At 43.8% G+C, this 12,994-nt stretch overlaps 3 protein-coding genes across 3 annotated transcripts in view; 1 reads left to right on the top strand and 2 right to left on the bottom strand.

Moving 5' to 3' along the window:
* Positions 1–12,994, top strand: part of LOC141207902 (uncharacterized) — a 999,716-nt gene that overhangs the window by 560,177 nt on the left and 426,545 nt on the right. The gene's annotated exons all lie outside the window — the stretch shown is intronic.
* The window catches only part of LOC141207932 (uncharacterized), a 258,486-nt gene that overhangs the window by 163,073 nt on the left and 82,419 nt on the right, over positions 1–12,994 (bottom strand). The gene's annotated exons all lie outside the window — the stretch shown is intronic.
* On the bottom strand, positions 1,833–12,498 carry LOC141207922 (uncharacterized). The gene is made up of 7 exons (XM_073664489.1): positions 12,413–12,498; positions 7,177–7,316; positions 6,868–7,047; positions 6,670–6,793; positions 6,489–6,586; positions 6,202–6,292; positions 1,833–3,097 (listed from the first exon to the last, which is right to left on the bottom strand). Exons 2-7 carry the CDS (start codon positions 7,243–7,245, stop codon positions 2,073–2,075), a joined length of 1,587 nt encoding a protein of 528 aa, XP_073520590.1. The 5' UTR covers positions 7,246–7,316; positions 12,413–12,498; the 3' UTR covers positions 1,833–2,072.

Here is a 12,994-nt window from a genome sequence, read left to right as displayed (position 1 = left end):
ATGAAGAGGATGATATGCTGCAACAAATTAAAAAGGCAACAAAAACAAGTCATGGTCAGTGTTGGATCCCTTGAAATTGTTCCAGAAAATGAAGTAATTCTCCCAGAAAATTATGGCCATTACACGTTTTGTTATACACGTTTATTTCCTTTGCATGTATTGGAACAACACAAGAAAACAGAGAAAAAAAGGCAAATTGAACATAATTTCACACAAAATAGGTCGGACAAAATTGTTGACACCTTGCCAAAATTGTGGGTAAACAACTTTGTTTCAAGCAAGTGAAGCTTGTTCAAACGCAATTGTGGCAAGTAACAGGTGTGGGCAATATGAAAATCACAACTAAAACCAGATAAAAAAGGGAGAAGTTGATTCAATCTTTGCATGAGTCTGAGGACTTGAAAACCAAAATTGTTGAAAAATATCAATAATTTCAAGGTTATAAGTCCATCTTTAGAGATCCGGATGTTCTTCTGTCCAAGGTGCGCAACATAATCAATAAATTTACAACACATACAGTCAAATATGGTGGAACTTCAAAAATGTTTTGGGGTTGTTTTGCAGCCTCTGGTCAGGTACCTTAACTGTGTGCAAGGCATCATGAAATCTGAAGATTAGCAAAGGATTTTGGAGCACAATAGAGTGCCTAGTGTCAGAAAGCTGGGTTTGCTTGCTAGGTCATGGGTCTTCCAGCATGGCAATGACCCCAAACATATTTCAAGAAGCACCCAGAAAATGGATGAAACAAAGTGCTGGAGAGTTCTGACCAGCAATGAATCCGGATCTAAATCCCATTGAACACTTGTGAAGAGATCTTAAAATTGCTGTTTGGAGAAAAATATAAAAATCTGAAAGTCCTCAGTGGTTGATACAATCTTTTCAGTTAGCCATTAGTCAGTAAGCTTTCGAGACTACTCAGGTCTCTTCATCAGACATGGTATAACACAAAACAAAAAAACAAGAAATGTGCACATTGCTTGTTTTTTTGTCTTGTTTGCATTCTGTGCAAATTAGGGATGTTGGATCCCCCTTGTTGAGCTGGTCAGTGTATATGTAGCTTACCACGGGCTTAGGTGGTCTGATATTGGGAGCCGGTTCTATTTGTCTACCCTTTTATATGCATCACTTCAACTTTGATATACAGTAAGGTTTTTAATATAGACAGTATAGGACCGTCCCAATTAGGGTCACCTTGTCGCTGGTGGGACGGCTTGTATACTTTTTTTGATCAAAAATAGTTCACTTAGTACCCTATATTTCATATGCAACTTTGGTTTACATTTATATATAATGATGGTAGGGTATGTGATATATTTTTTGTCTTTTGTAGGTTTTGTATAGTATAACACAAAATCTGAATAGTCACATATTAATACACAACAGGGCACAGGAATAATGCAATAGATAAGAGACTTGAAGCAGAACTATCTGCATGGGAGAGGGAGAAGCAGTTGTGGCCGTAAAAAGGTTTGGCCACAAGTAGATCTATACTTTTTTTCTTTTATTGTGTGGCGATGAGAATTCATCCTTGTTCTAAGTTTTTGCCTTGTCTCTCCTACATACAGACCCCAGTTGGACATTTGGTACATATAATTAAGTACACTACATTAGATGTGATGCAGCTGAAAGTACCTGGGATCTTGTGGTCCTGATGTGAGTTGGGAATCTTTATCTTGTCCGTGGTCATTATAAATGGACGGGTTTTACATTTACAGTTGGCGAGAATGAATTTTATAAGTTTCACCACAAAGGTGAAACTATCCTCCCGGTTAGTTTGCTTTCCCTCCCAGTACCTTTTTATTCTAACAATGTTAAGTTTCTAGGAGATTATACTTGTTCCTTTTATTTTTGGTTAGCTTGCCTTCTTTGCCCTATATGAATGTGTTTTTGTTTCTCACTCAGAGTTTTCATATTTTCCTTCATACTTTCCTTTCCCCTTGTTGACAGTGTGTTGCCGCCTCCCCTCTGGTTCCTCAGGAGGTATGAGAAACTCCTCAACGGCTTATTAGTTAGTTGGGTGTGAGGTGGAGTTTTTAGTTGTGCAGCTAGGGCCGTTCTAGTCTGTACAGAGACTAGTTGGGTGTAGTTGCGGCATTCTCCTCTGTGTGGGTTCTCCGGTGGTTATCAAGATGCGCTTTCTGGTTAAAACATTTCCCACATTCTGGACATGAAAAAGGCTTCTCCCCTGTGTGAGTTCTCTGATGTTTATAAAGATATGATTTGTGTCCAAAACATTTTCCACAATCTGAGCATGAAAAAGGTTTCTCCCCTGTGTGAGTTCTCTGATGTTTATAAAGATATGATTTGTGTCCAAAACATTTTCCACAATCTGAGCATGAAAAAGGCTTCTCCCCTGTGTCAGTTCTCTGATGTTTGATAAGATTTGATTTATTTGCAAAAGATTTCCCACATTCTGAACATGAAAATGGCTTCTCCCCTGTGTGAGTTCTATGATGTCTGATAAGATTTGATTTCTCTGTAAAACATTTCCCACATTCTGAACATGAAAATGGCTTCTCTCCTGTGTGAGTTCTCTGATGTTTGCTAAGAGTTGATTTCACTGTAAAACATTTCCCACATTCTGAACAGGAAAATGGCTTCTCTCCTGTGTGAGTTCTCTCATGTGCGATAAGATATGATTTCTCTGTAAAACGTTTCCCACATTCTGAACAGGAAAATGGCTTCTCTCCTGTGTGAGTTCTCTGGTGCCTAACAAGATCTGATTTCTGATTAAAACATCTCCCACACTTTGAACAAGAAAATCTATTCTTCGCTGTGTGAATTTTTTGAGGTTTAAGAAAATACTTTTTGGGAGGAAAACTATTTCCATAATCTGAATGTGAAAATGGCTTCTTTGCATGAGGAGCAGTTCGTTTTTTAATGCTTGTTTTGTGACTTTGATTTTCCTTAGTAGTCGGTAATGAATCAGAAGACAGGACCTGTTTCAAAGGATCAGATGACAGATCTTTGCTGTGAAGGGATGATGGTATATCTGGAGAAATGTCATTCATTTTAATTGTATCCTGTGGGATCTGAAAATTATCTGATTTGAAAATTGAAGATGTCAGCAATCCCTCTGATCTCCCGGTACAGACATCTGCCAAGAATAAAACCAATTATTATTTTTTAATAAAAAATCCTTGAATTTTATATTTTTGAACATTTCTACTTAAACTGTCCATAAAAAAGGCAAGTTATATAAAAAAAAATCACTTATTCACCAGGACAATGACAGTTCACAGTCTAATAGAAAACCTCATAGGATGGACCAGTAGAGCGTGGTGTTCAACTGTTTGTTCATTCTGCCTCCCAAATATGGAATAAAAAGCCACCAAATGATGTTATGTAGGTGAAATAATACCAATAAAAACTTCTATTTATCTCACAAAAAACAAGTCCCCACTCAGGTCCATCATCTGTCAATGGAATAACAGAGGTTTCCACATTATTAGTGGCTCAAAGGCTCTTGAGAATCAACATGGCTTCCATAAACCAATCCAGCAATATCCGATCTCCCAAAGTCAGATCTCCCCCTCGCTTATGAGCTTTGCAGTAGTTTATGTGCCTAAATCACATTTAGCATCCATGTATTTGGCATTACTATAATGAGAAGAACCCACTTAATTTATGGTGTGTGTCCCCTGGAGCACAATCTGGGCACAATGTGTTGGGTAATAAAATGGCATATTTGCAATTTTCACTCTCCAACATCCACTGCGTGCTAATTTCCAGAAAGCGCCAGTGGAATCAAAATAGTCACTACTCCTATAGATTAATTCACTGAGGGTTATAATTTCCAAAATGGAGTCACTTTATGGGGCTTTCTACTGATCTGGTTTTCTACCATTTTGTTATATTAGGGCTTCTGCAAATGGTGGGTCCCATCTCCTCTGGGGCATCTACTTCTCCTCCTGCTTCGACTTGTGTGAATTTTGCTTTTGTCACCAGGAGCCGCCTTATTCATTCTGCAGGTGGCGCTGGTGATGGAGGAGACGTCAGAACCAGAAGCTCTGCGAGGCGCAGGCTCTGCCCAGCCACTAAGATTAGGGTTGCTGGTACCTGTAGTACCATCCAGTCTGGCAGTATGGGTGTGTGTACTGTCCAGCTGGAGTAATCTGCTCCCTGCTTCAGCCAACTGGAAAGCACCACACCCTACTAAAGCTGGAAGCATATTGCTGGAAGCTGCCAGATACAGCCTTGTTCTCCTCTGGTTCAGTCCTCTGTGCTCAGCTCCCGGCTTGTGTATTTGTTTCTGTTGTGACCTCGGCCCGTTTACTAACTACTCTTGTGTCTTCTGATTTTCTATTTTCTCTGCCCTTCTGGTTCTGATCCGGCTATCTGACTATTCTTCTTCCCATCTCACTCCACAGAACAGCAGGTAACACCGTGGCCCAAGCTTATGGGTCTCTGTGTAAGTCCAGATCCATGTAGGGTTTAAACGGTGATGAGCAAAGTAATTTGTGAAATCTGTAAACGGGGTAGATAAGACAAGCCTATTCGTGGTAGCCATCTTTTGAGCTTCCAAATGACCATAAACAGTGGCCCAATACATAGTGTCTGGGAACTATTCCAGCAAGATCTGCATTCCTAATAGCTAAATGGCGTTCCTTCCCTTCTTAACCTGCCATGTGCCCAGACAGTAGTGTACAACCGTATATAGGGGATTGTCAAATTCAAGAGAAGTTGGAAAATAATTTGTAAGGTCCATTTGTTTCCTATTATCCTTTGTGAAGAATTCCAGAGTTATCACCATATAAAGTGACACACATCAGATTTGAAAAATGGCCCTGATTAGAAACAGAAAACTGGCTGCAGGAAAGGGTTAAATTAGAGGATTACTGAAGTCAAAAACTGTGACTATAGACAATAACACATCTACTGAAATGATCAAACTCAACAGTCTCCATCAGAGAAAAATGAGTAACTAGTGGTGAAACCTCTCTGGGGTAATTAGAGTATGGGGCTCGGTGGCTCTTGGGAATCTAAACTATCGTAAGGGACAATATTTTCTGTCAGATGAGCGTCAAGAAGAAAAATTAGACATTTAAAGTGAACTTTTTATAATAGTGCAGAGCTGAGGTGTCTTAAATTTAGATCTCGGGCATTTGGAAGAGGCAATGGAGACCTTTCTGAAAGACTACCAGGGAGTTACAGAGTCACGTAAGTGAGGCCGGCCGATCCCACCACAATGAAACTATCATACAGAATGAACTTGTAAAAAAAAGAAAGAATATAAAAACATGTAACATCCCCAACAAGAACGTATGTATGAAGGGAGAAATCCAACACTAAACTGGAGTCACACTCATTTATGGTGGACTATTGGAGCTACTATGAGTCCTGACCAGAAGAGTAGAGAAAGTATTAGTGCTCCCCATTTCAGGAGAGATTGTGCAGCAATCTGAATTCCTTAGGATGGAAAACATAATGTAATTTATGACGTGGAGTGAATCCATGAAACCAGGGCTGGAGCCAACACATCTCCTGCAGGTGGGAATAAATGTATATTACAGCCATCAGCCCCGCGCAGCTTAGAGATATATCATGGCACAGGTGTAATGTTTTCTGTATAGTTTATCACAATCCTGTTTGAAGTTAGTTGGTTTGAAAAGAAATTGAAAAGTCAGGATAAAGGGAAACTCTGCTGTTATTGTAGAGAAATTCACACTTGGCCCTCACTGCACATTTAATGTTGTAGATCATAAAAGTGAAGTTTGGCCAGAAAGACTGGACCTGGTCTTGTAGGGACCATATGAGGACATTCAGCAGCACAGAAGGGAGAGAAGGTAGATTCATCCAATAAGATATCAGGGATCTAGGAAGCCAACAGAATCATTACCCTCCGCTTTCTCTTACAGACCCATCATTATATTTTTCTTCAAGTGATTTTCTCACTTGTCAGCACATTCTACGTACTCTGTCATTTAGCTTTGTAGTTTACAGACCTGGGCAGGTAACGGTCAGCGTCTCCTAATCCCAGGGGGTAGGTGGATCCTTCAGGTTGTAAGTTCTATAGAAAAGGGCTTTCACAATTACACAAAGTAATCGAAATATTTTCGGATGGAGGAGAATGTTGTGGTGTAGGGGCAAAATGGTGATCACACGATTGTGATACGGCCGGACTACACCACTGATAAAGCAGCCACAGCCGGTGACTGAGAAGAATCTGTGACTTCTCTGCATTTAGTGGTTACTACTCACCTGGGTAGTCATATGTAGGAATCTCCTCTTTACACCACTCATCACCCCTCACATATGTCTCTGTAGTATTAATATGGGTCAGATCTTCACCCTGAAACAAATATTATAAAAGTCACAGACAGATGGAGAAGTCACAAGTTTGATCGGCTCTAATCCTGCCATCTCCACCGTTCTCATTACACAAGTATAAAACATAACAATGGTGGATAAAACAAGACTGAGCACTAGACCTTCACAAACGTCTACACATCATAGGGGAGATCTCATGACACCTTCTCTCCATCTACCTGATGATCCTGAGGATCATTGGGATGTTCTTGTTTACAGTCCTGTGGAAGAAGAGGACGGGGACATCTCTCTGGTGTTGTCCTCTTACTGGATAGATCTGGAGGAAACACATACAGGGACTGAATTCATTTTCTACATACAGATAATTATAGGCTGTGTGTATTCAGTCCTGTCTATTACCTGGTGATGTGAGGGGCTGGGGAACCTCCATCATGATGTCCCTGTACAGATCTTTGTGTCCTTCTAAATACTCCCACTCCTCCATTGAGAAATAGATGGTGACATCCTGACACCTTATAGGAACCTGACACATACAATGATACCGTCATGCACCCAATCACTCCATAGCGTTACTGTATAATGTTCCAGCAGTGTCACCTCTCCAGTCAGCAGCTCAATCATCTTGTAGGTAAGTTCTAGGATCTTCTGGTCATTGAAGTCCTCATGTATCAGGGGGTGAGGTGGAGGCCCCGTGATTGGGCTCAGGGGTCTTCCCCATCCCTCAGACACAGGGTCCTGACAGCGCTCATTAGAGGTCTTCTTCACTACTGTGTAATCCTGGTTATGGAGAGACATAGCAATAAATCTCACTACAGACGTTTCCAGAGTCCTCACCTCTCCAGTTCTGTCCATCTGTTATTCCCATAGATAAGAATGATGTAATGTGACGTCATCAGAATCTCTCACCTCTCCAGTAAGCCGGAAGAGGATCTCTAGGGTGAGGTGTAATATCCTCTCCACCATCTTGTCCATCATTTTCCTGAATAAATCAGGAAAATTTTCTTATATAGACGATCTTCACTGAGAGGATCCGGTATTTTAGAGATCTGAATGAGAAAAAGATAAGCTGATGGATAAGACCATTTTTCTGCAAACAATGATGTGGAATCCAAAATGTACCATGAGCACCCTTTATCTGGTGTTCAGGTCTATTGCCTGTATATTAAAATCTGTGACATTTGAGCAGTACCTTCTCACCCGTAAAAATTGGCCCTTGGGTATTCCTCTTTTTATGGGGATGGGGGTGGTTGTTATCCCACTTCAATAGTTTATTAGTGCTTGAAGGTTTATGGTAGATGAGTGTCCCTAGAGTCCCATTACAATCCTTCTTGATCAGTACATACAGGAAAAGCAACTGGTAATAATTGGTGTTGGTCTGCTCCTTTAAACAAAATGTACTTTTCAGGTTATATCCCCAGTACCATCACTTTTCTTCCCTTCTTTTGAGGCCCACACAGTCAGACTCTACCGGCCCTTCTCTCTGCCAGTGGCGGTTGTGTATCGCCCTCCGGGCCCCTCCCGTCAGTTTGTGGATCACTTTGCCACTTGGCTTCCAAACTTTCTATCCTATGACATCCCCACCCTTATCATGGGAGACTTTACCATCCCAATTGGTGATTCCCTCTCCCCATCTGCCGCTCATCTTTTATCGCTAACTTGCTTCTTCGGCCTTTCACAGCTTACTAATTCTCCTACACATAAAGATGGAAATACTCTTTGACCTGATATTCACCTGGCTCTGTTCAATACATGACTTTACTAACTCTCCTCATCCGCTCTCTGATCACAACCTTCTTTCATTCTCTGTCAAGAACTGTCACCCTGCTCAAGACACCCCCACTTTCCACACTTATAGAAATATACAAGGCATTAACACCCAGAAATTTATGAAAACGTTGCAATCATCTTTGGCCTCAATCTCCTCCCTCTCATGCCCTGACTCGGCACTGAAGCATTATAACGAAACATTGCAATGCGCCCTGGATGAAGCCGCACCTCCTACACAGAGAACAACTCGGCACAGACGGCGACAACCCTGGAACACGCTGCAAACACGTTTTCTCCAGTGGTGCGCCAGGTGTGCCGAACGGCTGTGGACAAAATCGAATCTGGCCGAAGATTTCCTCCATTATAAATTTATGCTTAAAACCTATAACTCCGCCCTTCACCTCTCCAAACAAACCTACTTTAACAACCTAATCATCTCATGGTCCAATAATCCTAAACACCTGTATGACACTTTTCACTCCCTCCTTAAGCAGCACAGGCCCCAACCACCAACCTCAGCACTGACGATCTGGCCAATTATTTAAAAGAAAAAATTTACCATATCCGATAGGAAATTTTCTCTCAATCCCCAAATGTTATGCATACTCCTTCCTTCCACACTGCACCTTGCTCATTTTCTGACTTCAAACCAGTCACGGAAGAAGAAGTGAAAAGGCTCCTTTCTTCCTCTCGCTCTACCACCTGCACCAGTAACCCTATTCCCTCACATCTTCTTCAGTCTCTTTCTCCAGCTGTCACTACTCACCTAACTAAAATACTAAACCTCTACCTCTCATCTATTATTTTTCCCTCCTTTTTTAAACATGCCAGCATACATCTGACGGACCCCCTGGGCCATGTTGTGCAGCGTTGCGCATGCGGGGAATACCCGGAGCCGGATCTGATAGGGGTAGTAGTCCTCGTGGCGGTGACCCGGTCCGTGCCCAGGGTGTCAAACCAAGTGGCAGAACTTAGAATAAGATGTTATAGAGTTCGACTACGCCACCCGTTGAATGCGGTTATGAAACCGCCGCTGCAGGGCAGACCGCTGAGGCCGGTGGTACGGTTGTGCAGCGTGGATAGTATAACCCCCAACGGGAGGGGTATGGCCTCAGGGCAGCGGACGTGGGTGATGGGGATAGCAGAATTGCACGCAGGCACCAGGAACCACTCAGAGACGGTGCGGTGTAGTTCAGGGTCTTTACTGGTGGCAAAGGTAGACCCTCCCGGGAGTACTGGCTAGCGATCGGGGCCTGGTCAGTCCGTGAGCAGATAGGATCTCCCCTGGCCAGGCGGAGTTGTAGGCCTCCCCAACTATTGTACTCTTCCTGGCTACCTTGCTAGAAGCGGGTAGAAGTAGCCCACGTCCCTGAGTGTACCGTGTGGTGCTCACCCGTATGGCCGGTGACTCGGGGCCTTCTGGTAGCCTCCGCTCCACGCCGGCGGTGCTGGTCCCTTGCGTGTGACCGTGCCTTCGGGTTTCTTGGCCAGAGGACCTGAAATCCCCTGCCGGTCGGTTTCTGCTGCTGGGTATGGATCAGTCCCCACAGCCTCGGACTCCGTGTCCAGTGAGATCTCTTCAGTCAGGATGAGCTCTACAGCTTCCAGTCCCTGACCCTTTCTATCACTGCTCCCACAGAGCTCCTGATCTTGCTCTCCCTGTATCTGCTCCACTCCAGACCAAACTGTGTCTCTGTCTGGGACTCCTCTTCTTCTCCTCTAACCCTGCCTCAGCCCCCAGTTTTTATAGGGGAAGTTCTTCCCCTCCCAGGACTGGGCAGGAGGTGTGGCATGCTTAGGGTACCTGACCAGGAGACCTCCCACCTGCTCTCAGACGTAATATTGCTATTACTGTGGTAACCAGACCCCTGGGGTTCCACACATCCATTACTTAAAAAAACATTCCTCGACCAGAACTGTGCTGCTAACTACAGACCTGTTTCCAATTTTCCCTTTATCTCTAAACTCCTGGAACGACTGGTCCACTCCTGTCTAATCCGCTATCTCTCAGATAACTAACATTCTACTGAAACTGCACTCACTAAAGTTTCTAATGATCAACTAACAGCCAAATCTAATGGTCACTACTCCCTGCTGATTCTCCTGGATCTCTCTGCAGCATTCGACACTGTGGATCTACCTCTCTGACCGCTCCTTCACTGTGTCTTTTGCTGGCTCCTCCTCTTCTTCCCTCCACCTTATTGTCGGGGTTCCTCAAGGATCAGTTCTAGACGCCCTTCTTTTATACTTATATACTGCTTCTATTGGACAAACAATCAGCAGATTCGGTTTTCAGTACCATCTCTATGCTGATGACACCCAATTATACACCTCTTCTCCGGACATCACTCCTGCATTAATACAAAATACCATTGATTGTCTTTCCGCTGTCTCTAACACTATGCCCTCCCTCTATCTAAAATTGAATCTGTCAAAAACTGAACTACTCGTATTTCCTCCCTCCACTAACCTACCTGTGCCCGATATTGCCATTTCTGTTTGTGGCTCCATCATTACTCGCCAGCAACATGCCCGCTGTCTTGGGGTCATACTTGATTCAGATCTTTCCTTCACTCCTCACATCAAATCACTTGCTCGCTCGTGTCTTCTACACCTCAAAAACATCTCTAGAATCAGAAATTTTCTTACCTTTGACTCTGTAAAAACTCTTACTGTAGCTCTTACTCATTCTGATCTGGACTATTGCAACTCTTTACTTATCGGTCTCCCTCTTTCTAAACTTTCCCCTCTCCAATCCGTCCTGAACGCAGCTGTCAGGGTCATATTCCTCACCTACCAATACAACGATGTCTCTTCCCTGTGCCAGTCATTGCACTGATTGCTCATCTAATACAGAGTTCAATATAAACTTATTGCTCTTACCCACAAAGCTATCCACGATTCAGCACCACTCTACATCTCCTCCCTCGTCTCAGTCTACCACCCTACCCATGCCCTCCGTTCTGCTAATGACTTAAAACTAAAATCCTCCGTAATCCGAATCTCCCATTCCTGTCTCCAAGATTTCTCGCATGCTGCACCTAATCTTTGGAATGCGCTACCCAAGACAATTCGATTAATTCTCAATACTCACAGTTTTGAGCGTGCCCTAAAACCCCTTTTCTTTAGACTGGCCTATCACCTCAACACACTTATCTAACTGTCCCAGTTTGGCCCATATTAAAATTTTCTTCAAAATCAAGCTCATACATCCAAGCACTGAATAGCCTCTGTCTCTACTGTACACATATTGGCTGGCGACCAGTTCATGTGGTGTTATATACTTACCCTATTTAGTGTATTAAGGCTGTATTATACAATATATGTACATTTTTACCTTTTGTGTCTTCCCTATTTCATTATAGACTGTAAGCTTGCGAGCAGGGCCCTCACTCCTTTTAATTTCTGAGTTATGCTTATTCTGGAAAGTCTGTATTGTCTGTATAAGTCCCCTCTAAAATTGTAAAGTGCTGTGGAATATGTTGTCGCTATAAAAATAAATATTATTATTATAATAAATTCAGATGTAAATCTAAGGCCCACTCTATTGATGTTGAGTTCCCCAACAAATTAAAAAGATTGTTCACTCGTCCCTGACCAGGTGATAAAAATGTAGTCAGTATATTTGTACCATACCCCAAAATATGGATGCCATCACTTATGATCATCCCTGAATATTGTGGATTCCTCCCACCAGTCCAGGGATAAGTTAGCATATGAGGGAGCACAGCGGCTCCCCATCGCAGTACCCCTGAGCTGGTGGAAGTACTTCCTGTCAAAAAGAAAGTAGTTATGAGTAAGAGTGAATTTTAGAAGATCCTCCATGAAGTCATTCTGTCTGCTACACTCTATTGACCTCGATTTCAAGAAATGTCTTACTCCTCTGTTACCATCCTCATGCGGTATATTACTGTACAAAGCCTCGATATCTAGTAAGGTCTGCTCCCCTACATGCATGTATACATGCTCGAGGGTCTACATGTAGGGGAGCAGGCAGAGGGAAAACCAACTCCAGAGGGATTATTCCAACTGCAGGATCTCAGGCGATACTGCGGGAACATTATACTGTGTGCGGGCATCATACATCCTGCATAAGGGGCATAATGGGGGCATTACACTGTGTGGGGGCATCATACATACTGTATAAGGGGCATACTGGGGGCATTACACTGTGGGGGGCAGTAAAGGGGTCCTGTACTATGAGAACAATACGTTTCCTCCCTTCCTGTCTCCATAGTTGGGTCGTATGTATCTATTACAGGAAACAGAACAAAAACCTTATGATTCTTATAAAGGGGCAACACAAGACCCCAAAAGAGTCTCGGTGCTGAAGGGGTTAATGCCCCCTGCGCCCAGTAATGGGGTCTCCACATACCTCCACCTGCAGAGCCGCCACCACATATATGGCTGCTCTGTGCGCACAGGAGCTGTGATGAGGTCACAGGAGGGGAGGAGTCAGGGGTCACATGATCAGGGGCCTCAGTGGATGCAGGACTCTGCTGTGCTGGTTGTCATGGTGCTGGATGAGCTGAAGTTTATGTGTGGGGTCAGGAGGGGTTTACAGTGTGGATGTAGCAGAGCCGTGTGTGTACAAGGTGTACGGAGCGGAGCCGCGTGTGTACGAGGTGTACGGAGCAGAGCCGTGTGTACGAGGTGTACGGAGCGGAGCCGTGTGTGTACGAGGTGTACGGATCGGAGCCGTGTGCACGAGGTGCACGGAGCAGAGCCGCGTGTGTACGAGGTGTACAGGGCGGAGCAGCGTGTGTACGAGGTGTACTGAGCGGAGCTGCGTGTGTACGAAGTGTACGGAGCAGAGCCGTGTGTGTACGAGGTGTACGGAGCAGAGCCGCGTGTGTACGAGGTGTACGGAGCAGAGCCGCGTGTGTACGAGGTGTACGGAGCGGAGCCGCGTGTGTACGAAGTGTACGGAGCAGAGCCGCGTGTGTACGAGGTGTAC

This window comes from Phyllobates terribilis, unplaced genomic scaffold (assembly GCF_046119375.1).
Source record: "Phyllobates terribilis strain yellow unplaced genomic scaffold, ASM4611937v1 Scaffold_167__1_contigs__length_4167997, whole genome shotgun sequence".
Taxonomy (NCBI): Eukaryota; Metazoa; Chordata; class Amphibia; order Anura; family Dendrobatidae; genus Phyllobates; species Phyllobates terribilis.
The sequence above is the reverse complement of the archived record's forward strand: the minus strand, read 5'-3'. Positions and strand labels throughout refer to the sequence as shown.